This window comes from Manacus vitellinus, unplaced genomic scaffold (genome assembly GCF_001715985.3).
Source record: "Manacus vitellinus isolate BGI_N305 unplaced genomic scaffold, ASM171598v3 scaffold_4_pilon, whole genome shotgun sequence".
NCBI lineage: Eukaryota > Metazoa > Chordata > Aves > Passeriformes > Pipridae > Manacus > Manacus vitellinus.
Genome location: NW_021940604.1, coordinates 12,574,969 through 12,601,130, shown reverse-complemented (window position 1 = coordinate 12,601,130; position 26,162 = coordinate 12,574,969). Strand labels below are relative to the sequence as shown.

The 26,162-nt window shown below is 38.1% G+C and overlaps 1 protein-coding gene across 2 annotated transcripts in view; it reads left to right on the top strand.

Annotated features, from left to right (window-relative positions):
• The first annotated feature begins 438 nt into the window (after positions 1 to 438).
• AKAP7 (A-kinase anchoring protein 7) overlaps positions 439 to 26,162 on the top strand; it is an 86,165-nt gene continuing 60,441 nt past the window's right edge. The window contains exons 1-5 of one of the 2 annotated variants that reach the window (XM_018078088.2): positions 439 to 469; positions 5,655 to 5,798; positions 7,156 to 7,301; positions 12,396 to 12,532; positions 16,405 to 16,559. In XM_018078088.2, coding sequence (XP_017933577.2) covers positions 5,750 to 5,798; positions 7,156 to 7,301; positions 12,396 to 12,532; positions 16,405 to 16,559 — 487 coding nt within the window. In that variant the 5' untranslated portion in view covers positions 439 to 469; positions 5,655 to 5,749. Of the gene's footprint in view, positions 470 to 1,315; positions 1,404 to 5,654; positions 5,799 to 7,155; positions 7,302 to 12,395; positions 12,533 to 16,404; positions 16,560 to 26,162 lie in introns of those variants that run through there. The other variant, XM_029962714.1, reaches the window with a different exon arrangement.

The following is a 26,162-nucleotide window of genomic DNA, read 5'->3' as shown; positions in this document are numbered from 1 at the left end:
AAAGCAAGGCGTGAAACGCGGATCTCCCATTCCAGGACACGGGGTTCACCGTGAGCGAGGCGGCCCCGCCGAACACTACCGCAGCCGAGCGCACGGGGGAAGACGACAGGGGAATGAAGGCGCAGCCGCCCCCCATCCCCATCATGCCCAGCGCGGAGAGTGCCGGGAACTGTAGTTCCACGGGCGCACGGCCCCTTCCTCCTCTGCTTCCCCGAGGGCCGCGGCCGGCTCCGCCAGACCCGCTGCGGTCTCGCGGCTTCCCAGCGGGCAGACCCGCTCGCCTCAGCCGGGCATGCTGCCGCTGCTGCTGGCGGCTTCTCCCCGCGCTCTGCCGCGGCGCGGCCGGCGGCGGCCCGCGCCCTGCTCGCCCGGCGGCTGTGCCCGCGCTCCCCATGGCGCTGCGGCCGCGGCGGGAGAGGGACGGGCCGGGGCGATGCCTCCGAGCAGCCCGGCGCGACCCGGGAGCACGGTGAGAGGCTGCGGGGCGGGGAGAGAGGCCAGGCGCTTGCGAGGCCCACGATCGCCCGCAGCCGGCGGGGGAGGCAGTGGGGGGCCCTCGCAGGCGCCTGCGTGCGGGTGGCGGTGGGGTGTAGGGGAAAACTTTCCAACTTGATTGTGCGCTGTTGCTAAAAGCTCTTCCTTGCCTTCCCTGCACGGTCCCCAGGCTTGCCAGGCAGTGTAGCAGCCGACCTGGCTGAATACTAAACCCATCATTTTTCCCCCCCAAATTTTTATTATTATTCTTTTCTTTGTTCCCTAACTGTAAACGCTAGTACCAGCACCGGAGGTTCAAAATATCGCTACACTCAACCATCTGTTTCTACAGAAACTCTTAGTTAAACTGTTGCCAAAGTAATTTTTTATTAAAAATATTAATGCAAAGCAGCGAATGGAAGTTCAGCAAGAGTCAAAGGAGCCTCAACCCTCTTGCCATCAGGCAGAAACAGGTCCCTGCTTGGAGAGGTAGAAGAATCCCCTCCCGGCATCCCTCTCCCTCCCAGGTGTCCTTGCAGAACAGGTTTGTGTCCCTGGATCTCAAGGGTCAAGCAGATGACAGTGTAAAAGAAAGTCTGTGCGTGGGGTCTCCCCGATCAACATAGTCAACCAGATGGATCACAAATGCAGGTATTAAGAAAAAAAGAAGGGTAGTTGTAGTCCCCACTTATGAGGGGACCTAACGGCCCTATATGCTGACCAGGCCCATCCCACAGGGAAGTCTGCTGCCTCCCTGGGGCCCGGGTAAGGGATATTACCAGGAGACTCCCTGGACAAATTTGTCCCACTGACTACTATCCACTGCTGGTTGTCCAGGTCAGCAGCGATGAGGTTGATGAGAGAAGTACCAGGATAATCAAAAGGACTTCAAGCTGCTGGATCATCTGGTTGAAGAGACAGGAGTACAGGTGGTAGTCTCAATTCCTTTGGTAGCAGGGATGAATGCTGAAAGGAACAGGAAACCCCATGTGATCAACAAGTGGCTTAAAGATGGGTACCATCAATGGAATTTTGTTTTTTTTGATCATGGGCGGTTATACAGCACCACACCTGCTGGAGACAGATGGGGTTCACCTGTCTAATAGGGCAAAAGGATTCTAGACCATGAGTTGGCAGGGCTGATTGAGAGGGTTTGAAGAGGGAAAGGGGTGAGACCAGGCTCACAAGAGATGAGATTGGGGGTGGCATGCCAGAGTTAGAGGCAAAATTGGCAGCCCAGCTGAAGTGCATCTACACCAATACATGCAGTATGGGTAACAAACAGGAGGAGCTGGGGACCATCATGCAGCAGGAAAGCTCTGATGTAGTCTCCATCACGGAAATGTGGTGGGATGATTTGCATGACTGGAATGCTGCAGTGGATGGTTATAAGCTCTTCAGAAGGGACAGGCAAGGAAGGAGAGGTGGTGGAGTGGCTAGGGAGTCTTTTGACTGTATAGAGTTCAAGGATAGTGACAGTAGGGTTGAGTGAAAATCAGGGGGAAGGATAGTAAGCTATATATCCTGGTGGGAGTCTGTTGTAGATGACCCAACTAGGATGAAGAAGCAGATGGAGTATCCTATAAGTGGCTGGCTGATGTTTCACAATCACCAGCTCTTGTTCTTGTAGGAGACTTTAACCCACCAGATGTCTGCTGGAAACTCAACACAGCACAGAGGAGGTAGTGTAGGAGGTTCCAGGAGTGTGTGGAAGACAACTTCCTGACACAGCTCATAAGCAAGCCTACCAGGGGTGGGGCTTGTTAGACCTGCTGTTTACAAGCAGAGAAGGACTGGTGGGAGATGTGGTGGTCAGAGGGTGTCTTGGGCACAGCAACCATGAAATCATGATGATGATGGAGTTTTCAATACTTGGTGAAGTAAGGAGTGGAGAGTGAACTTTGGCCCATTCAGGACACTGATTTGGAGAGTCCCTTGGGAAGCAGCCCTTAAAAAAAATGGGGCCCAGGAAGGCTGCACATACTTTAAGAAAGAAATCTTGAAGGCGCAGGAGCAGGCTGTCCCTATGTGCTGAAAGAAGAGGTAGTGGGAAAGAAGACTTGCGTGGCTGACCAGGGAGCTTTTACAGGAACTCAAGAAAAAAAAAGAGGGCGTATCACCTTTGGAAAAAGTGGCAGGCAACACACAAAGTCTTTAATGATATTGTTTGGTCATGTAGAGAGAAAATCAGAGAGCCAAAAGCTCAGAAGTTAATCTGGATATTTCTGTAAAGGATAATAAAAAGTGGTTTTATAAATAGATTAATAACAGAAGGAGGGCCAAAGAAAACCTCCATTTCTTATTGAATATGGAGGGGAGTATAGTCGCAAAGATGAGAAAAAGGCTGAGGTACCTACACCTTCTTTGCCTCAGTCTTCAACAGCAATACTGGTTATCCCCAGGACAGCTGGCCCCTTGAGCTGGTAGACAGGGACAGGGAACAGAATACATGCCCTGTAACCCAGGAGGAAGGAGTTAGTGACCTGCTGTGCCACTTAGATACTCACAAGTCTATGGGCTTGAATGGGATCCATCCTAGGGTGATGAGGGATCTGGCAGAAGAGCTCAACAGCCTCTCTCCATCATTTATCATCAGTCTTCGCTCAGCGGGGAGTCCCAGATGACTGGAGGTTGGCCAGTATGACTCCCATCCACAAGAAGGGCCAGAAAGAGGATCTGGGAAACTACAGGCTGGTCAGTGTGACCTCAGTGCCTGGCAAGGTTATGAAACAGATCACCCTAAGTGCGATCACACGGCACCTACAGGACAACCAAGGGATCAGACCCAACCAGCAGGGGTTTAGGAAGGGCAGGTCCCATCTGACCAACCTGATCTCCTTTTATGACCAGGTGACGCACCTGGTGGATGAGGGAAAGGCTGTGGATGTGTCTACCTGGACTTAATCAAAGCCTTTGACACTGTCTCCCATACCATGCTTCTGGAAAAGCTGTTTTATTGCTCCTTATTTTTCTGTTCTCCCCTTTATGAGCTAGGTGTATCATGATTTTTTTTGTCTGCTGTAACAGATGACAAATGCTGATGAAGATGATCAGCCACTTAAACAAATACAAATAAGGGAATAATGTATACACCTGTTCATCTATGAAATTCAGGCTAATAAAATTAAGCATGCAATTAAGAAAAAAGAATTTATTCTGTAACAGCTTGGTGGTCAAGGAGTTCCTGTGGAAGCTTGTTTTGTTACTCTAGGTCTCAGATTATCAACATCATGTCAGGAATTTTGAAAAACCTTCTTTTCGGGTTGTTTTAGCGTCTAGAACGCAATTCTTTAATTAGTATTTCTAAAAAAGTGAGGGAGCTTTTTTTGCTAGAGGCACAACCTGTATAATTTAGACACAGTGCCTGTTCAGTTCAGCTAACTTATGTGAGAAGGGGCATTGTTAATTACTAGCTGTGCCTTTGCTATTGTGAGCAGGCAGAATTTTTCAAAGTGGCACAAGTATGTTGCTTTTTGAGCCGACAGAGCAAAGGAAACCTGTTATCTGCAATATACACACCTCAGATTCATGTAAATCCTTGTTCTGTAGCTGATGCTACCTTAACAAATCCCTTTGTTCCCAGCTGGTTAAGATTGTGCATTTCTGAATCTTGTTGCCAACTTTTCTGCCCCAGACTGACCTACTTGTTTGTCAGCTTCATGCACCTCTGTCTTGTCCTTCACTTTGAGATCTGTTTGAATCCAGGGTTGTTGTTTTTGCATGCTTGTGGATCAGCAGCAACAATCTGTTTTGTTTGAGCTTTACTTTAATCTAAATGTTAAGTAATAATTTTATTATTGTTTTAACATCTGTTTGTTATGCATACCTCTTTAGTGTCTAGAGGGGGAACAAGCAAAAAATCTAAATACTTTGTTTCCTTTGAATAGCCTCGGGGATAAAGTTAGGTATCAGGCTACAACCACAGAGTGATTTATACCTCCCTACTTTAGCCTGGAGTGAATTAGCATTTAATCATGTTGTACTTTTACTTATCTTCCCTAGCATAAAGTGATATGTGCGAAAAACATTTCACAGGGCGATAATCACCCACATTGGGTCTGTAATATTGATTTTATACATATATAGCCTTGCATGCCAAAAGAACATAATATGCACTTTTACTTCTGAATTTTCCTCTTGGGCCATATTTGGGCTATCTGCACTGGTCATAAAAGGAGCTTTGAAAGTGCATTGTCTGTAGTAATGAGCTGACCTGGAATAAACTGCATTTCTGACATAAGGCTTCTTCCACTACAGTAATCCCATTGTAGAGTTGTCCCAAAAGAGTATTGCTGGGTGCCTGATTATATGCACATTGTTTGCTGCTACAGAAGATTTTACATTTTGTTTCTTTTAAGGTATAACTTAATATGCCAATATTAGAGTTTACTGATACAGAAACATGAAGCAGACATAGAGAAATGACTCATGCTTAGCTGGTACTCTTGGGGAAAAAGACTTTTTAAAATCTTGTTAGTGGAGATTATTCTGTCTTTGTGGTATTACTCTGAGATAGAGCTTCATGTGTATCTTGTTACCTGCAAGATGTGTTTTGATTTATATTGGTTCCTTCTTTAGCTTGAATACTAAAAGTTAGTTCTTTGAATGACAGGTTCGGTTCATTGCTATCCAAAACATTCTATACTGTGTGGGAGATGCAGGAATAGAATAATCATCTCATTCCTGAATGTTGTAGTCAGCTGAGAACCCTTTGTTTTATGTGGAATGGTAGGATTCCCTTCCTGCTTCTCCATGCGTCATTTTCAGTGTGTTTATAGTGGAATTAATTTGCCAATGTTTGTCTGCTCTGAGTTTCATATACCATTACTGTTGTCTAAAATAAACTTTATATGTTGTCTGAAGACTTTTTTTTTGTTTATGCTCAGTTATAAGCATTCTTTTCGCATGTAATTGCATTTACTTGGAACCAAACAAAACCTTAAGTTATTAAAATATAGAAGGCTGAACCCTCCTTTTTTGCTATTCCACATAAAATGTTAAAGTATTTTTACTGATCTGTTGACGAGGAAGAAGAATAGGATCCTTAAGGGGGTTATATGTCAATATTTATTTGCTGATAATTAGAGAAATGTATACTTGGTATGTTGCTTGTGTATAATGTCTCTTAGCTGTTTATATTAAAAAATAAGACCCAGTGTGTTATTTTAAATATATTACAGATGGGCTTGAAAATGTACAGCAAAAGAAAATCTTTAAGGAGAATAAGACACAACAGAGAGAAGAGCCATGTGCTTCCGATTCAGTAGACTCTCTAATGGCAGAAATGCCATTTCTTGACACAGATATCGACGATGAATGTGTTAGTAAGTACATTAAACGGAAGTAATGTGAACGTATAGACATGTCATACACTCAGTTCTTGGTCCTCCCTGTTTGCATGTGTGAAGGGTTGACCTTGGCTAGGTGCCAGGTGCCCACCAAGCTGTTCTGTCACTCCCTTTCCCTGCCAGAGAGGCGAGACAGAATAAGATGGAAGATGACTCATGGGTTGCAATAAGGCAGTTTCCTAAAGCAAAAGTGAAAGTTTGCACATGTACAAGCAAAGAGGAAAATAACAAGGTTTCTTCTCTACTTTCTGTTAGCAAGTGGTGTTCGGCTACTTCCTGGGAAACAGGGCTTCAGCACATGTAGCGGTTTCTCAGCAGGCAAACGTTGTAAATATTGAATGCCCTCCCCTTCCTCCTCCTTTCCTTAGCTTTTATATCTGAGCTGATGTCATATGGTATGGAATTATCCCTTTGGTTAGTTTGGGTCAGCTGGCCTGGTTGTGTCCCTCCCAGGGTCTTGCCCTCTTTTGAGTGGGGGAGGAATGTTGAGACACAGTGCTGGTGCTGTGCCAGCACTGCTCAGCAGTAGCCAAAACACTGCTATGTTATCAACACACTTCTAGCTACCAATGCAAAGCACACTTCTAGCTACCAATGCAAAGCACGGCACTGTGAGGGCTGCTGTGGGGAAATGAACTCCGGCTCAGCCAGACCCAATACAGGACGTAAAAGTGGGCTGTGCACATGGAACTGTCTCCCTGCAAACAGGTTTCAGGCCATAGCCTATCTTACTAGTATTCAGTCCTGCAAGTACTTGAGCATATGAAAAATTCACCCTTTTGTTATGCTTTGGAGCAATGAGTCACAGAACGAAGACATTTCATATGTCAATTTACATTACTGTATATGAGCTTCTAAAGTGATGGCTTTTATGAGCTGTCTTTCAATATATGTATTCCCAGCATGGGGCTAGAAGTACACCTCTAATTGGACAGGGGGTGTCTGCAGCCTGGTCAGCTTATGGGTATGTATCAGGCCACGTGGTGGGAGAGGGTCTGTAAAGGCTCTGTAGTTAAAGTGTAGACAATTTGCAGGGCTATTGCAGTGCAGCCTACACTGACTAAATGAAACAGTAGTTTGGAAACCACATGTCTATGTTACCGGTTTCTAAGCCCTGCTTAGAGGTGTAGGCTGTTAGTTCAAGTATGGTACTCCACTTGTAGAACTACATTAATTCAAGTTGGAGTAGGATCCCAGTCAGACAGTTCAAAGCATGGGTAGATCTGATGAGTGGGAAGAATTGCTCCGGAGGTACAATTCCTGTTGGTGTGATATTAAGAGTGTCTTTGTTTTGATATGTCTGTATGCTGAAAGTAAATTTTTTTTTCTTCAGTGCATGCAACCTCTGAAATAAATATTAAAAAGAAAAGGAAGAGGACTACTGGAAGGGAAATTGAAGAAGGCATCGAGAGGAAGAAGAAAAAGAATAAACAGTATCAGCCGAATTATTTCATTTCTCTTCCAATTACTAATCCACAGGTGATATTCTTTGTTATACTAATTTGGTATAACCAGAATTACTTTGTTTATAAAAAGAACAGTGTTTGATATTGTGCCAAACAATTTTTTTCAGGCATTTTTAAAGGAACATTAGCAGCCTATTCAAAGAGTAACTTTAGGTAACATTTTTGTGAATAAAATTGCTTATCTGGAAAAGACTAGAGGAAAAATATTTCTCTTTTTATTCAATTTGTCAGGCTTATGGATTTCACATTATTTTGACTAAAGCTGGCTGAAATTTCCCCTCTGTGCTATTACAGTATTGCTTATTTTGTTGTTCACTTAGAATAAGAGACATTCCTATTTAATTTGGTAAAAAAATCTCTAGCAATATTTTTAGCTTTCTTTATATTTGGATCAATTGCTCTTTTAGCATTGCAGTTTACAGCTTAACATTTTCCAGTAAAATTGATCATCTTATTTAAAATTCAAACAACTGTTGTTTTAGTTAGATGTTGTTCAAATGGATTCAAGAAGAGCAGAGAGCTCTTTAAGAAAATGTATTTTCTTGCAGTTAGCATGAGTCATCTCATGTAGGCAGTAAATGAGAATGATTTTTTTTTATATGCTACTTGTTATCTCTGGTATGTCTTTGATACCTTATGTGTCTGAAACAAGGAAAGTAGGCGCATTATGTTTAAAAAGTTGAACCCAGCAGTTTAATGTCATTTACAAATTTAGTTGTTTTTTTAATATCAGGAACTATCTCAGTCGAATTTTGAATTGTCCTACATCTGTACTATCTGTTCTTTAAGAAGGTAAAAGAAGATTAGGAGAATATGAAATGAAAATAAACCAAAGTAGGTTTGAAAATTAAAGTGCAGTCTTTGATTCTTCAAAACTTATTATGTGAATAAAAGATTGTAAGGGCTGGGTTTGTAGGGTTCAGGATACCCTGATATGAATATTGTGGGATACCTTTTGTGCCATCTTATTCTGAAATATCTTTTCTGTCTGTTCCATGACTTAACAAGTGCAAGAATAATGTAGGGGTTATATAAGCTGATAATTGAGAATTCCTGCTTGTGATTGTTATTATGTTTAAGGGCTGATTGGAAAGGTCTTATCTGTGCATGCTTTTTTATATGTCATGTATTTTAGTCATGTATCATTTATAAAGGTAAAGAAACAACTCTCTAAATTAAATCTCAGAGCATTTGGAAATTCCAGGACTTTGCTAGAAGGTTTTGTTTATACTTGCCTTAGAGGTACAGTCGTTCTGAAAGTAAAAAATACACGTTGAAATTTGTATAGGCAACATTAGCCAAAACTGAGACACCTGGTTCCTTGATAGCCAGAGGGAATCTGGCAATTACTGGTAGTTATTTCAGTTAGTAATGGGAGACCTTTATTTTTTTGAAGATCTGATTTTGTTCCAGTGAAGTATTTTAGGCATTAGTACTCTTCCTTCATGTTTTATGTAGTAATTTAAGGTTTACACAGAGAGACATTTTTTAATAAAGGATATTTCTGAAACATTTAATGAACTGTTCCTCTTGGAAATTAAACAGTTTTCTTGTTTGAATTTTAATTATGTTTTGAATCTTCAGAAATAAAAGGTGTCATTCCATTAATTTTGAATTTATATTGAACTTTGTGTTATTACTTGTGCAAAAATAGTTAAATGGACGATGATCATTGTATCTTTTCCTGTTCATTTGTTGGTTTGTTTTTTTTTTTTAAGTTATGACTTACATGGTGTGTTATCACTTGGGAGGTTAGCCTTTCCAAGTTATCGAGTCGTGACTATAATTATAATTAATCTGTTAGATCTTTAAAGCTTACAGTCTTTATATTTACTTACTAATAGTATCCTTACATTAAGCAAAGCTGTGTTATTCTATCACTGTTGTGAATAACATATTTCAAGTAATGGGAGAGGGGACTTTGAAATCAGGCCTTTTTTTTGAGCATTTTTTAAAAAAATTCGGTGGGGGGAACTGATATAATCTACCTTCAAACATTTCTTTTAATTAAGTTAGGAAATCTTAAGTAAAAATAGTTAGCATGATAGCAGGTTTAATAGCAATTTAAAGTTTTTATTTATGCAGTGGGTCATAACAGCGTTAGAAGAGTCCTAGTTTGCTTAATTAAAATTCAGTACACTCAAATGTTAATTGCACCTTAGATTTATTAGAGAAAACAAATCTGAAGTTATAATATACATTGTGATGGCACATCTGTTGTGTTACATTTTGATCAGATAACTTCTGAGAAAACATCTTAAAAAGAAATTTCTGAAATTCAGAAAAATGTACTTGAATTTTATTATTTTTTTCTTTCCAAATAGTGTTGATTATGTAAAGCATTGTCACTCAGCCAGAGAGAAAGAACATGCTCAGTCTTCTTTTTTTTTACCCATGTCCAAAAAGCAAGTTTTTTCATACTTTCCTCATAGGTTCAGAAATAGCTTCTCTCTGGAACTGCCGACTGGCCATCTTTGGACTTAACCCTGTTCCAAAGCCATGTTATTCATTAGGTTTTTATTTAGCTTGGTTTCTAATGCAGTTTATACAGGTGTGATCCTATCCTGGGTTTTTGTGTGTTTTCAACCTGTTGTCCAGTTTTGGACAGAAAAATTGACATCTCAGAGGTACTAATTTCATACAATGTTTTGTGCAATTGGTGCTTGCATAAAAGAGCAAGCCTTGAAAGAACTTGCTTTTGCAGAAGACTGTAGTGTGTGTGTGGCAATTGCCTGTTGTTCCATACCTGCCAGCTGACAAATGAGTCTCTGCATGTTTGTCAACCAGTCAACCCCTTGTAGACGGAGATAAGCCAGCATGTGTTGCTTCTTGCCCAAGCCAGAACTGAACTATATGAGGGAGCTGCAGGTAGTTTAGGACATGAGCAGGAAGGGACCTGGAAATACTACTGAAGGAAACTATGTGGATAAGGGGATGTGGGGTATTGGCTGCTAATGTAAATGCTGAATAACATTGATCTCTTTCAGAGCTAGGATGGTTTTTACTGCTATGAGAACACAATTCCACATCTGTCTTCTGTGTTTTTTCCTTTGCCAGCTCACAGGAGCAAATGAAATTTAGAAACAATAGTTGAAAATGAAATAAAAGTGTAATTAATATCATAGTCTATTTAGTTTTTGAATTTTGTTTCTTTTTTTCTTTACCAAGATATCTGCATTTACTTTAGTTTATAAACTGAAATAATTATTCAGTCAATACATCATAATTATTGGGGATTCCACTTACCAGTTCTTTGCCTAAATGTGGGTTAAATTTTTCCTGTATCTGAGACGATAAAAGTGCTGTTTATCCAGGATAAGGCCAATTCTGACATATGAAGGAAGATTGTCATATTAAAATATGATTTATGATAAAATGTTGGTGGAATTTTCTTCGTATGTCTTACACTGTCTAAGACACATGGTTTTGCAGATGCCATATCACCTTTTCTGGCAAGTGGCTTTTATCTTCTCTTCCCTAACCTCCCTAGAATTAGTGCCTTTGAGTTATAATTTAGTTATATTTTTATTACACTACTAGGTATCTATGGCACATTAGGTAAAATTCCTGCATGGCAAAACTCATCTTAAGAAATTTGGTCAGAAAAATACTGAACACTCCCATTAGATTGTTTTTTTTTTCCAGGAACTTTATGTTTTCCTTAGATTAACAGAGCTACCAAAATATCTCAAGGCTTTTTTTTTTATTTTTAACCTGAGAGCTACTTGTGCCGATTTTATAGAAGTCAGTATATACTTGTGAAGCATTCGCCATTTGGTTTCTTATAAATAAACAACAAAAAAAATCAAACTGAAGTTTTCTACATGCTTGTTTTAGACTTTATGCACCAAAACTGATTTGTCTGTAATGTCTTTGTTTACTGTGCTTTAAGAAATAACTCATTTTATCAGATGGTCCTGTTCGGGCGCCAGAAAATGTTGCGACGGAAAGCTCTAGACACCTCAATATGAGAATCCAGGAACTTCGTTTATTGTAGATTGACAGTAGCTTAATATACACTCTATAATAGGTTCATGAATATTACAGAAATCAGGCTCATTATTGGTGCTCAGTTAGGTGGTGATATCATCTTAACTGCTTCCCACTGTTTACACAGGTGGCTCGTTAAGTGCCTTTGTTTTGGTAATGCCTAGCTCCTGTTTTTCAGCTCAATTTAGGATACCCAAGGACGCTGCTGCTTTCTCACGGCCCTGCTATCTCAGACTTTCTCATGGGCCTAGTGAAAACTGCATCTTATACTTTAGCAGTAGTCTTGTACTTTAGCAGCTCATCCATAGCCCTAGCCATGTTCATATGTCCTCGCATTTCTAACCAATCCACTACAGATGGTCAAGATTATTGTATTTGATTTAATTTTCACTAACATTTTCCAGAATTGTTGCAGGGTTTTGGTATTTTGTTTTTTAAATCACTACAATACAACTAGCATAATGTCAAGCACGGTAAACATTTTAGATACAATTTATAGAGTATCTATAACCATATAAATAATTTTCAATGACGAAAATGTAATTCCAATTTTAAAGAGAAAGGCCGACAGTGTTAGAACTGAATACATCTTGTATGGAAATTTGTTGAAATACATTTGAAGAGTATATAAATTATATCAGTCTATTGGACAGTATAATCAGAATTGCAAATCAGATATCGCTACATGTTATTTACTAAATATTCGTTTTTTGTATGTGCCCGATCCTACAAAGATCTCTTTGTTTTTCCAGGCACTTTTCTGCACATATCAACATACAAGTTTAGCAAAGTGGGCAGAGAAATTCCTTGAAGAAGCTTTTTATTGGTCTTACTGGCAGCATAAAACTGGATAATCTTAATCTCCTTCAGTAATTTGTCATACTTACAGAAGGAAACTCCTATTAATATGTGATGGGCAGTGTCCAGTCCCTCTATTCGTGCCCAGTTGGGGTTCACTCAGGTCATTTAGCACATCTTTGTCAGAGGATAAAACTTTCTTCTGCTAGAATGGTTTTTACATAAACGTTTGATTTCAGTTTGTCTGTTTTCTTGTTCACTTGCATGATGGGATACAGTAATTATAGTGGCTAACTGTTGTTTCTGTCTTTCTTCCCAGATTACTGTCAGTATTCAGGCTGTCCAAGATGCAATAATACAAAAGGATCAAAGGCTTTCCAAAGCAATGGTTCGCTCTGGCTCATTGCATGTCACCATGTTATTGATGCATTTATCCAATGAAGAAGAAATTAGCACGTAGGTATTTAGTGTTAAATTAAGTATACACTAGTATTTTTTCTGGATGTGTTCATAAAAAGAAGGGTTAACTGACACTTATTTTTTTTCAAAATGCAACACGAAATTACAGGGTTACGGAACATTTAATTCATGTTGGTTTTAAAATGCTAATATTATTATTAGCCATTTTCATAACTTATGGTGTGTCATGAGCTCTGAACAAAGTATGCATTTTTCCCTTGTGTTTTTCTTAGTGTGTGCTGAACTTGGTATACACAAATCCCATGTTTGCTAAAGTAATTATTTTAATTGATATAGGGGACACTGAACTCACTAACATGGGAATTAAAAATCTATTTAAGTGCAGATTGCACATAAGAAAGTGAAAATCCAAAATAGAAGGAGGAGCCATTTAGTAGTCAAAGGCATACTTCTGATAAGTATGAGTATTCTGACTAAAAACATTTGACACACCTAAAGTAATGAGAGATCAAAATCAGTTATCTTGCTTGTTTTTCATGCTTGTTTCCTTGAATGCTATATCCTTGAGGCCTCTACTCTCCTGCGAAGATGCAAATCTGTCAGCATCTTTATCCCCAACCAGTCTGATCTAAAGGGAGAGAAACAGCCAGGAACAGAGAAAAGAAAGCAAGCAAAGGATACTACATCTGATGGATTCCCTCCCCTCTTCACATGCCTTTTGTTTCCAGGAGGAAGCACACAAGCTTCCTCCTGCCTAGTTCATGAGCAAACTGTGATAGCACCTGAAAATTAGTGAGAACAACCACCAACTGTTTATGCGAGATTTTATTTTGAAAGGGTTTGAAGTATGAACTTTTTAAAAAGGGAATGTGAAAACATATCTCAAAGGCAAGTGTGCCTCCTCACAAGTACTTTTTAGAGTCCAAAACTGTATACCAAAACAAATATTTTCAAACTCTGGATCTTCTGCTACTCTTTGAGCTCCTTCTCAGCTTTCACTGTCTGACTGCCACTGAAGCACTGACTTACAGAGTTCTTCTCTGCCTCTCCCAGCAGAACTCTACAGTCCAGGCACTAAGGACTGTCCTCTAGTCAGCAGCAGCAGCTTCCTCAGAGATTCACCCCTTCCCTGGCCAGATGGCTCCTATAGGTTTCTAGCTCAGCTATCCTCAGGTATTCTAGATTGCATGTTCTTTTATATGGGATTTCTTTTTATTATCATAACTGAGGGTTTTTGTCTAATCTTTTGGGAGAGCTCAGAGTGTAAAGCTGACTTTTCCTTTCTTTGCTCCACCAATTTTTGATAACAGGTTAGTGGAAAAAACCAAGATCCAGCCTGCAAAAGATCTTGTGTGTAACGTAGGGGGGAAGTAGTCTCTCAAACAAAGCGTAGCTAGTCAACCCAGCATCTCAGAGTTCACAGATCCTTAGGTTTGGATCCATTAAGTTACTTAGATATCTACTGTTTTTCTACTGTGTTTGCACAATAGTGCCTCTGTCTATACAGAAATGAAATGTGTTGAATGCTATTTGAAGTCAAAATGCGTGATAAGAATGTGCTAAACATAACATTCAATTCGGCACAAAGCCCTTTGTATGGTATTTTAGTACATACAGCTTTCATCCTGAAAATGGAATATCTGTATTCTAGACCGCTCTTTCTAAGGGAATCCAGACCTGCAATTCCCATGTAAGCTTTCTAACCATTGACTGTGGTCTAGCCTTCATGAATACACTTTACATCTCTTTTTGTAGGACTGTATGAAACCAAGAATGTGAGATTTTGAAGCTAGGAAGCAAGCAAGCAAGCAAGAGTCATGACAGGATTCCCTTCAAGCAAAGGAGTTGTAATCTGTGCTAACTGTATGCATAGTCAGGTGCTAGAAATCAGGATGCCTGCCTTCGCAGTAAATATGAGATTAGCATGCCAAGTTTTTCTTGCTTGATTTCTGTCAAACATTTTGTGAATCTCACCTTTTCTTTACAAATAAGAGCGCTGAAAGAATTCAGTTTGGCTTTTTTTGCCAGATTTCTTTTTCTACCAAGTAATCAAAATTAAGAACTCAGAAATTTCTAAAAAGAAACTACATGAATTTTAAGTGCTATAATATTTAAATTACAACAATATAGAAAGAAAACAAGCACTGCTCCTATAATTCTAGTTTGTATTCACTGGTAATATGCTGTTTAATTACTTTTTTTATTTCCTTTTTTCACTTGAATCAAAATGCCTGTAACTTTTTGATATCTCTGTGAGTTAGTTGCACTGAGTGTAACTACTAGTTGGCTTAGTAAATACTACTACTTGGTATGGAATAACAAGAAAATAACACTGTTGTGTTTTTTTTCTATTGACTTCAGTGGAACTGTTTCTCCTTGTGCATTATTCTTACAAAGCAATTGTTAGACAATATCAAGTGATTAATATAATACAAACCCCAAGATAGTTAGAGTGAGATGACAACTATTTTTCCAAATATTTTAGCATTTGCAAGGTTATATATAAAAGAAAAAATAGAACTAAATCTTCAGTGCCACAGTGCTATACAGAAAACATAGTGCTCTGTTTGAATTGATCTTTCACAGAGCTCATCAGGTAGACTTGAGCTGGTGAGTGAGTTCAGCAGCCAACCCTACAGTATGGAAATATACGTCTTTGTTCAGCTGAAGAACAGAGCTTTCCATGACTCTTTGTGTACCAGTTCTTATATGTACAAAATCTAGAGATGGATTTTAGATATGTGCATGATTCACAGCTTGAAAGCACATTGCAAGCTTTGACTCTGAAATATCTGTTCTTCAGTTTCATGTTGTTAAATAAATCTCTACATGATTATGTGCAGTAATCTGACAGGCTTAACCAGTATTAGATGGTGTTTTTGAAAGATCTTGAAATATAGCATATAGAGAAGACACAGGAACAGGCTTGTCCAACAGTGGTAAAAGGGTAGGTAAGTGACAGAGACTATGCTCAGGGTAAAATATCATTGCCAAGGAACAAATAATGGCATTGTTGTTTAAAGTGGTTATACAGGAGCTAAAGCGCTTCTAGATTGTAGATTAAAGCCCTGTAAAAAGACCACAGGAGGACTCTTATCAATCAAGGATATTTTGTCAGGTAAGCAACCTCAATGTCTTTCTTAACCTGGCCTAGGTTTCAATTAATGCTTAGTTCTCATCAAGAGTCCATCTTGTTAAACACAATGAAAACGTGTAAAGCTGCTTGTAACTGTACAGGCTTAAATAATATAATGTAACTTACTGTAGAAATCATGATTATGGCTTTCGTCCAGCTAGGACAGAAAAAGTAAAGTTACCTCTTTTGAGCGTTTTAAACCTATTACTGCCATCTAGCGTTTATAAAGTCTGCATTGGTTTAGGGAAAAGATGGAATTCAGTTTTGTTGAGTAGAGTTAAAAACTCTGAGCATGTGAGAGATCTCTTAGACAATACTAAGAATGTTTATGTGTTTTTTCTTTAGCATTTGACTCGCTTCAAGTTCAGGTCAAAACAATAATTTCATGTAATTATGTAATTGTACATACACTTGATGTGGCTAATTAAAATGATTATTAAAAGGTTACCAGGCTTCTACCTGTTACTTTAGTTATTGTGGGCATGCCTCAATTCTTACAGAAAATAAGCATAAATTTAGATAGTACAGTTCTCAATTAGCTTAATTGTAGTTTCCATATAATTTTGTCATTGTATATGTAGTGTCACTGGCCACAGGTTTGATCCCCATATGGGCCGTTCACTTAAGGGCTGGACTTGATGATCCTTGTGAGTCCCTTAGAAAATAAATTGATACTGAAAAAAACTTTATTACATTTTTTGATATGATGATTAATAGCAATGTTAATAGTATAAATATATTTGACATAGATATTTTTCTTTCCTCTTGACAGAGCAGTTGATGCTCTTTCAGAGAGCAAAGTTTTTCTAGAAGATCTCCTGAGAGGAAAAAGAGTGGATTTGTCTTTTCAAGGAATTGATCACTTCAAAAATCAAGTTGGATTTGTGAAGTTGGTAGAAAATACAACTATACTTATGGAAATAGCAGGTACAATTTGTCAGTTTAATTTAAGTGCTTTGATGACTTTTAGATAACTGAGAATGAAGCACAAAGATAAGTTGGTGCTAATTTAGCCAATAATAATTTTACAATGGTAAAGACTATGTAACGAATTTCCTAGCATACTTGGCTTAGTTCAAAAGAATATTAATGAATTACAGACAGTACTGTCCTCTGATATCTTTATATTTCAATATTTAAAAACCAGGGTACAGATTTGTAGATGGGATGTAAAGACTCTATGCTACCTTGTTTTGGTCCAATTTTTTTATCTGCTTATGAGTCTATACTTAAACAATGCTGTTTACAGATATTTAATAAAAATTCTCAGAGAACAGTACTGTCTGTAATTCATTGTTGTCCTTTAAAACTATCCCAGCAATTCCAGCTATTCCCTGGAAAGACTCTTTAAAAGAGTTTTTCAGTATTGATGAATTATCTTTTGTGCTCTGAGGAATGTAAGGTCACACCATTTTTTAATAGTGCAATAACCCATATAGGACATTTTGCAGAGTAGCAAAGACTGCTGCTGTAGCACTACCTCTTTGCAGTCCAATACAGAGGAAAAATGAAAAAAAGTATTTATTAATAAAGTGTTTTCTGTAGCAATTCATTAGTTTCATTTCTGCAGTGCCTTTTGAAAACATTTAGTATTTTTTAACTGTTTTATAAACAGTTAGATAATTAATAAGCTGTATTCCCTTTCAGTACTTTTTGTGAGAGTAGGTGAATGGTTTCTGTTAGTGACAGTAACCTTTGATTTTGAGAAGTTAATAGTTAAGAACTCCAAAATTAATTAAGTTGGTAAACATGGAGAGACAAATATTTTTTAACTGTAGAAAATAAAGGAATTTGTTATGAGTGATTCTCTACACAGATTAGTGAACCAGGTTTTGGTCAGAATTAGACATGTAGAGATGAGATCGGAGGTCGACCTTGTTTTTCAGTTTGACAAGCCATCCTAGTAGACAAATTCATAGTACAGTTGAATTTAGCAAACAAGCAAACCTATGTTTTCTTTGTGAAGCATACCTACTGATACTCATTCATGAGCTTCTTTGTATAAGCTTTCTTTGCTTATATTAGAACTACAGCTGTATTTTATTACCTTCTCCTAATACTGCTGTTTGTTAAAAATGTTTCTTATTTCAGTGCTTACATTTTCCAACATCATGGATAGTTTCTCGGCCTTAGGGCTGTCGTTCTGTGTGTACACTTATACAGCGATGTTTGTTTTTTCTGAATTCAGTTTTGAAAAAGGGTAGAGAGATGAACTTTACCAGAAGAAAATGGGAAAATAAATGAAAATGTTTAATGTGTATGTCTTCACTTTTAACGTTTCTTAAAGACTGTCATAAATGTAACTTTTGAATTGCTACTGATTTCAGAGTATCTTTTTGTGCCTTCTTGAAATGCTAATATTCCTTCTCTGAAGGTAACCTGTAATTCATGAAAGTAAATTCAATTTTTGTATTGATGCTTGTGCCAGAAAAAAAGTAATTTAGCTCTGTAATTGTGTAACAACATTATAGAGGTATATTTCAATTACGTATGAAATCAGTGGAAAGGCCAGGTATGACTAAGAAAAAAACTAATACATTAAGTAGCTTCTATGTATGTGTTTATCGTATTAAATTGCAAAGAATTTTATGTAAAAATAATGATCTAAATAGGTAATTTATTATTACACAGATGTCCTTCAGGGCAGTGCAGTTTGGAATATGAAATAATACTAAACAAAAGAATCCATGTGAACTCCTTAGAACCGATGAGGTAAACAAGAGAGTCTTTAGAATTCTCCCACTCCTCCAAGCATATCACATGTATAATTCCTTCAGTGTAAGAGTACAGGTAGTGAGCTAATTGCAAGACAGTTTAATTTGCATGCAATGTTTACAAAACATTAGCAGACAATTCTCTAAGGGCCAAACCTACTGCAGCTGCTGCATTCTGGTGAAAAGACCACATACTTTCTGGGCTGTACTTGACACATTAAATATACCTTCTGATATAAAGAATCATATTAGCAGAAATTTGCTGTTGAGTTTTTCTTTAATACATTTAATATATTAATTCAAAACAGGCTGTATGTCAAGTTATTTCTGTTCTGTGGATAGTAAACTGAATATACAATTTTAGAGAGACAGCTACAAGAGAGAATATTGGAAACTCTTTTCTGCTGGGCTGCTGTTGTGAGGATCTGTGTGAAGACTGCTATCAGCTCTTAGTATATACTGCTGTGAGGCCATATATGTTTGACAGATTTACCTGTCACAAGTTTATTCTGGTTCCTAGTCCAGCTTACCTGTGTTATAACTTGTGTCCCTTGAAAACTGCTATTTTAAAGCTGATACTGGCAGAAAGACATGAAAAATACCAGTATTTCCTGCAGGATCCTAATCATTCTGTTGTGGTCCATAGAACAGTAAAAAGAGATCACTTATGCAGCTGGTTTGATTTTTTACAAAACCTCAGTTTAGTTTATTAAAGAACTACTGTTTTGCTACTTAAAGATTATGTGTGGTTTCTGCTATGCTATAAAGTGAATTTTGACTTCATGTGTTATTTTGTGTTGTACATGAATGTTGAAGGAGAAATACTGATAACACAAGCAATAGAAAATACATTAAGTTAAATTAGTTGCTTGTAGGAGCCCATTTAGTTCCATAAGTTATATGGGAAATTGTTCAATAGTAATAACATCTGAATGTGGTAAGAGCATGCCTGCTAATACCAGTGTAAATCTAAGTTTGCCAGAGACAAAAGTCCAGGAAAAGGAGAGCTAGTGTGAGTTAAAATACATTAGCATAATTTAATTATCTACCAGGAATAGTGCTGAAGTGTACTGACAGAAATTTGAGGAGTATTTTAGTCACTCTTTGTCCAAGTCTCTTTAGAAATGCTGTGCTATCACTGACATATGCTCTTACAGGACTTTTTAAAAAACTCTTTATTTCCTTAATTTAATGCTTTGCTACACTACAGAATATTTGAAGGACTGTTGTGGTTTAATTCCAGCTGTCACCTAAGCCCCACACAGCCACTTGCTCATGCTTCCCTGGTGGGATGGGGGAGAGAATCTGAATAGTAAAAGTGAGAAAATTTGTGGGTTGAGATAAAGACTGTTTAGTAGGTAAAGCAAAAGCTACACACTCAAGCAATAAATCAAGGAATTCATTCACCACTTCCCAGGTACAGGCAGGTGTTCAGCCATCTCCAGGAAAGCAGGGCTCCATCATGCATTATGGGGACTCAGGAAGACAAGTGCCGTTACTCTGAACATCTCCCCCTTCCTTCTTCTTCCCCCAGCTCTAAATATGCTGAGTATGACATCATATGGTATGGAATATTCTGTTGTTCAGCTGGGGTCAGCTGCCCTGGCTGTGTCCCCTCCCAGCTCCTTGTGCTGGGGTGGGGTGAGAAGCAGAAAAGGCCTTGTCTCTGTGCAAGTGCTGCTCAGCAGTAACTGGAATATCCCTGTGCTATCAACCCTCTGTTCAGCACAAATACAAAACACAGTCCCATACTAGCTACTGTGAAGAAGATTAACTTTACCCAAGCCAAAACCACCACAAGTACTAAGTGAATTTGGAAAAAGTAATGAATTGTTTGGCTTCAATATTAATTTTGATAATTATATTGTAAATGCCATTTGAAGGTGATAGAAGTGAATAAGTGTATCCTGTTTTTTACCTGCAGGATTTGCAGATTTTGATTTTATGGATTAATGATACATGTTATTGTCTGACCATGAGAGGGAGCTTCTATTTCATGAGCAGAAAAGTTACTCTTCTGTTTCTACATAAAAATATTTCTTTGCTTTTGGTCCTTTGTTTTTATGAAATGTTGATTTGTTGGCTTGAATATTTTAATAAGAGTTAGGACCATACTAAACTGGCACGCAGTACACCTTAGTCATTTCCTTTAACTTCAGTTTTATATGAATGACATTTAGTTTAATCTCACTAAATTGATTTCCCAACAGTCCACAACAGAGAGAGAAATGGAAAGCGGGTCATACTGCCCATCTTCTTCTCTAGGTACATTACAGCTTTACTTGGGCGTAAGCTTACACTGCCACCATACCAAAGCAATCCAACCCCTTCTGTTGTGCTGAGGAACTGTGCAGCCACATGGTCAATTCAACTGTGGTTAAATTAACATTTTTACCTTTGCCAGCTAATTTTTAACTTGTTCACTTTCTCAGTGCAGTTTACTGTGTAGCTACATGATTGTCAGCACAAAAGATAGGAGCAGTGGCAGGCATGGGGCTGGAGAGGAACGGTGTATTTTGACAAGGATAGTACTTCATGAGCTTCTTTAAAGATTACAAAACCACACGTTTAGCATCTATTTTAGGGTGAATTACATTGCCTTGACTATAGACAGCCCAGGGAAATAGTTTAATTCAGTTAATTTAGTTTACTTTAGTTATAGATGGCTGAAGCTAAGATAAATGAATTTTGCATTTTGTCAGTTATTCTTAAGTCATTTAACATGATGAAAAAATTGGGAACTCAAAGCTATTGTAATTTTCCATTAAAACAATTGATTTGCACAAAGTGAACAAAAAGCTACTAGTCCAAATTGCTAACAGTTACATTGAAAATGTACTGCTGTGACAGGTTTTCTTCTCGTCCATGTGCCATTGGTTATAGTTCTTACTAATGTGTTTAGCAGAACTCTACTGGGCTGTGTAGAAACTTGATTCATCCACAGCAAGAAGAGAAGCATGCTCCAAAGTTGGAAGTGGCAATGTTCTGCAGTCTCAAGAATATTATTATGTCATTAAATACATACATGCTGTATTCTGTGTTTAAGATAACCAGCAGAAAAAAATCCTAAGGATTCTTTTGTTGATTTCATTACAAGAATCAAGACACCTTCCTGCTGATAGCACTTACTTACATAAAGGACTGGTTTCAACAGACCTAAGCATCATTCATGCCTTTTGCTTCCTGCATGCAACCTTTTCTAATTCAGCTTTGCGTTGCATGACAGTTTCCTTTGTTTTAGGCCCCATGACTAGACAAATACCAACAACAGGAGCAAACATTTTAGTGAAAATGAACACTCACTATTCCTTAGTATAAAACCAGTTAGTTTTATGAGTTTGTACTTCCAATGGGTAAATTAGTAAATACAGTTTGCTCTGGAGCCTGACATTTGATCAGTTGCATGAGAATACTAAGTGCTGTGCTCTTGCCAAATCTCTTAGCTCACCTTTTTTGCGTGTCATGTGCCAAGCAGAAGAGGATAAAGCAGATATGGAAGAGCAGTAGGCTGGGACAGGGGCCTGGCTTTGGCACGCTGGATTGCAGTGACTCTCCCACCCTTTGGCTCTACTGCTCTTCACCCATAATTTTAAGATTTTTATTAAGACTGTGGGAGGAGTCAAAAAGATTTTTTTCAGTTTGCTAAGAAAAATGTGATTTGACTGTATATTGGTATTTTCAGCAGGATACCAGGAGGGCAGACACAAGAATAAGGGTTTATTAGAAGGGAAGTCAGGGTAGCAGGAATAAGTAGAGGATCTGTTTGTAAGACAAGGAGAAATTAAATCTTGGGGGAGGATTTTTGCATTTACTGATCCAATGAATGAGCACATCTTTCTTCTATATACCTGTGTGGCGATGGAGAGAAACAGAACAAAGGGCACATACTCCTGGTGTGTGTTTGAAGTAACAGTGTAGCTCACTGATATATGATAGTGCTATGGTACAGTGACAGCTCACTGTAGAAAAGCCTAACTAATATATAACCAAGTAGTAGTGGAAAAACTGTTGGGAAATTGGCTTGACTCTGGTTTACCTTTTGGCACATCTCTTAAAAAAAACCTAAGAATTTAATAATTTTAATATGCTTTAAACTGGTAGTTATCACTGTAAGTTATCTATGCTCAGCTTTTCTTCAGTTCCAAGTGTAAAGTTGAAAAAATTTTCAATGAAGAGACAGAATACTCTTTCTAAATTTTAAGGCTTTTAATTGAAGGAACAGGGTTTAGAAAGCAGAAATTAATAGTCTGGAAGAAAACATACATATATAGCAATTTTCGATATCTGATGAAATCTTGGAATAGAAGATGGCTATTTCTATTATGGAATATGGCTCAATATGCAATTTTTCATTGAATCATTCTGTATTGATCTAGCTGTTGAATTTTTGAGCCTTTCCAGTATATAGTGGTTCTGAGTAAGCTTCATATGTCAAATTTCCATTCTAATTATGGGGAAAGAGTTGTCTAATGGATTCAGCTGCATCCAGTATAAGAGAGGCAGATTACATTCAGTAATTCTGGCATTTTAAAAATAAGGTACAAAATGGTATTGTAGAGTACTTCAAAGTACATGAAAGATAGTCTGAAAGCTGTCCAAAAATTTGTTCCAGGAAGTCACTGAGCTTGTAAAAATAGCTTTAACGTTTCTAGGGTATACTTTGAAGCTGCAAACATTGGTCAGCCTGAGGCTACTAAAGGAAAACAGATCTTGTTTGATTTTTCAGTCTAGGTAGTAATGATAATGTCTGGAGAAAAGATGGGAGGTCCTCATTTGTTAAGACCCATGGACATGGTCTGTCTATGTTTCTTGTCAATGGCCTCTAATTTGTTTCAGTTCAGGCAATACCCATCATAAACTTTAACTTTTGTGTATTTGCTGGTCTACAAATCCACTTCTATGCTGTCCCACAAACCTGGAACTTTGTCTTGCCCACAAGCATCCATGTGTCCTTCCCAGTTTTTTTTTAATCCCTTCTTGTAGCCACTTCTTCAAAGAGCTGTGTGGATATTAATGACATTACATTATCTTTTAACCTTCCTGTGCTCTCAGGAAAACACTTCTCTTTGTTTCTTTTTTCCCCTGCATCTATTCAGATTTCTGTCTATTTTCATTATCTTTGAAGAAGAAAACATTTTGCTAATTATGTTTGTAAGTCACCTTAACCAGTAAAATGTCATGTTTTCCATACATGTCTAATTCTGAAAAACTGGGGCTATCTGTACTACCAGCAAGTGTGCCCAATGTCTTGAGCCTGTGATGTTTAATATGTCTGTGCCCTGGCAAAGCTGTGGGAGAAGTCTGATGACCAAGAGAATGTGTATGGACACACACACACACACGTAAATCTGTTACACTTAAAACTGCAGTCTCTCTCTGAAGTTGTTTTCTCTCCTCTGACCCGGCTTCTCATTATGTTTTTTTCTTGATAAGAATTGCCAGGTACGAAAGAAAGAGGAATTTGGAAAGATAAATAGAGCAGATATCAAACAAAGCTATTTAGCACAAAAGGAAGATGATCAGGCCACAGGGTTGCTCTGTTCAGCAGTGTAAAGTGTAGATGCCCAGCTGTCCCACCCAATGTCCCACACACTCACAGTGCCGTATGGTCGATCTGCCCTGTTGAGAACCCCGGGCTTACAGTCCTGTGATCAGATGCACATTGGCAAACCTCTGTTCTGATACTAAGCTCTTACTGGAGTTAGGACACCCAGAGAGGTGCAAATCTTCACCAGTACAGATCCTGACTGCAGAGTGGGAGATAAGACTGCATGGCATAAGATGTGATGGCGGAAAAAACCTGGAGCTTTTAGAGGGAAAAAAAGACTGTCCACAAGACTGAGTCAGAATATCACAGGGCAGTGTAAACCTGATTTTGATAAGACTTGCCCTTTGCTGGAACATCAAAGTCAATAGGTCCCCAAATGATGCAGTTCAGAGAACCAAACACAGGAACCAGAAAATGGCTTTATTACAGATAATTTCAGTTTTAAATAACTGTAACATTTTATTAACTTTCTAACATCAGAAAATAAGCAGGCTGCTGGATGCATGGAAATACACACACACCATAACTAAATCAACTTATTTGAACTTCCATATCTCATTTTGAAAAAAGCAGCAAATGGGTATTTGTATTCTTCTGCTTTGATATGTTAATCATTATTCAGCAGCATTTGTGTGCACAGCTGCACAGTAGCTTAGTGGGGATTCAGTATAAATTTAGAAATGTTTCCTGCAGACAAAATTCAAAATAAGAGGAGTGGGTAGGCTGTACTTGTCTATAGATACACAGCTATAGCTATAGGTATATAGTTAGTCTATAGCTACAGATATGTAGCTGTATAGATTTAGATACCCAGATGTATTTATCTATATAGCAGTTATGCTTGTATATACATACATGGGATGAGAGAGAGAGAGAGAATATGGACACAAACTGGAACGGAGGAGGGTTGCTCTGACTTACAAAACATTTTTTCTCTGTGAAGGTGACCAACCACTGGCAAAGGCTGCCCATGGAGGTTGTGAAGTTTCCATCCTTGGAGATATAAAAACCCATCCAGACATAGTCCTGGACAGCCTGTTCTAGGTGGCTCTGCTTTAGCTGGGAGGTTGGTCCAGATGACCTCAGGAAGTCCCTTCCCACCTCAACCATTGTGTTATTTTCAGCATTCACCATAGTAATAGGATCCCTATTGCCATTGTGTAAAAGTTACAAAGGTTTTAATCAGGTGGTCCTTTCAGCATCCTGTGAGTTAGAATAAGAAGTTGGACTAATTCTTTTTTGTAAAATGTATCAGCATCTTATAGGTGGGAAGTGAAGGCTGAAAGAAAGCTTTCAAGTGGGCCAGTTCATTGATTTCCCTGGTTTCTTTAGAAATTCCAATTTTTGCATAGACTATGGAGCCTGAGGTTATAAATCATAGGCAACAGAGAAAGAGAAGTGAATTTTGATCTCCAGGTCCCAAGTGAATACTCTGAGCTGCTTCTAGAACTTTTATGTTGCAAAGTAATGCATAAACTTGTAAAATAACCTCTTAAATGTAATTTCAAAGCAGCTCACTTAAATAAGCAAAAAATTGTAGGAATAAGGACTCTGGAATGAACATGTTACAGGAGAGTGAACTGGCAGACTTATGCTAGATAGCTTTATATGCCTATATTCTTCTTCCTTGGACCTTCCCTATTTTTTTTTTAAGCCAGCTGTGCTGTTCACTTCCCAGTGTAATGCTGTTTCTGTCAGGTGGGAGAATAAAGCACTGTTGAACTATCAAGCCCAAAAATAATACACTTAAATGAAAATACACAGTTATGGTAAGCTTTGATTAAATTTATGTGATAGGATTATTTTTCCCATTTTAATTTCAGTTTGGTAGTATGAGTCAGCTAGACCTACAGCAAGTGAAAAACTGAAAGTTGTATTTGCAAAGAAAAAAAAAAATTTTCAGTTTTTCTGATTTCAGTAATAGAAATATTCTACTTAACGGTATTATTTTTGTCACAGGTTTAATCAATTTTATCTAAACCTGTTTTCAAAATTGTTACAGAAATTTTTCACATGCAGTATTTTAGCTGAAGGCAACATGGAACATAATTCAAGAGTTATACTGAAATTTATTTCCAAGAAATTAAACAATATATTGGGCAGATAAATTGGGAAATAAATAGTAAAGTAGGCCAGTGTTGTAGAGCTGCTTTGGCTTGGACTGTAGACAGATCAAAGTGTACATTAAAAATAGGAAATTAGTTTAGAAGGCAACAGTGAAGCTTAAAAACCCAAATAAAAAATCATCAGCATGCCTGATATGTTTTC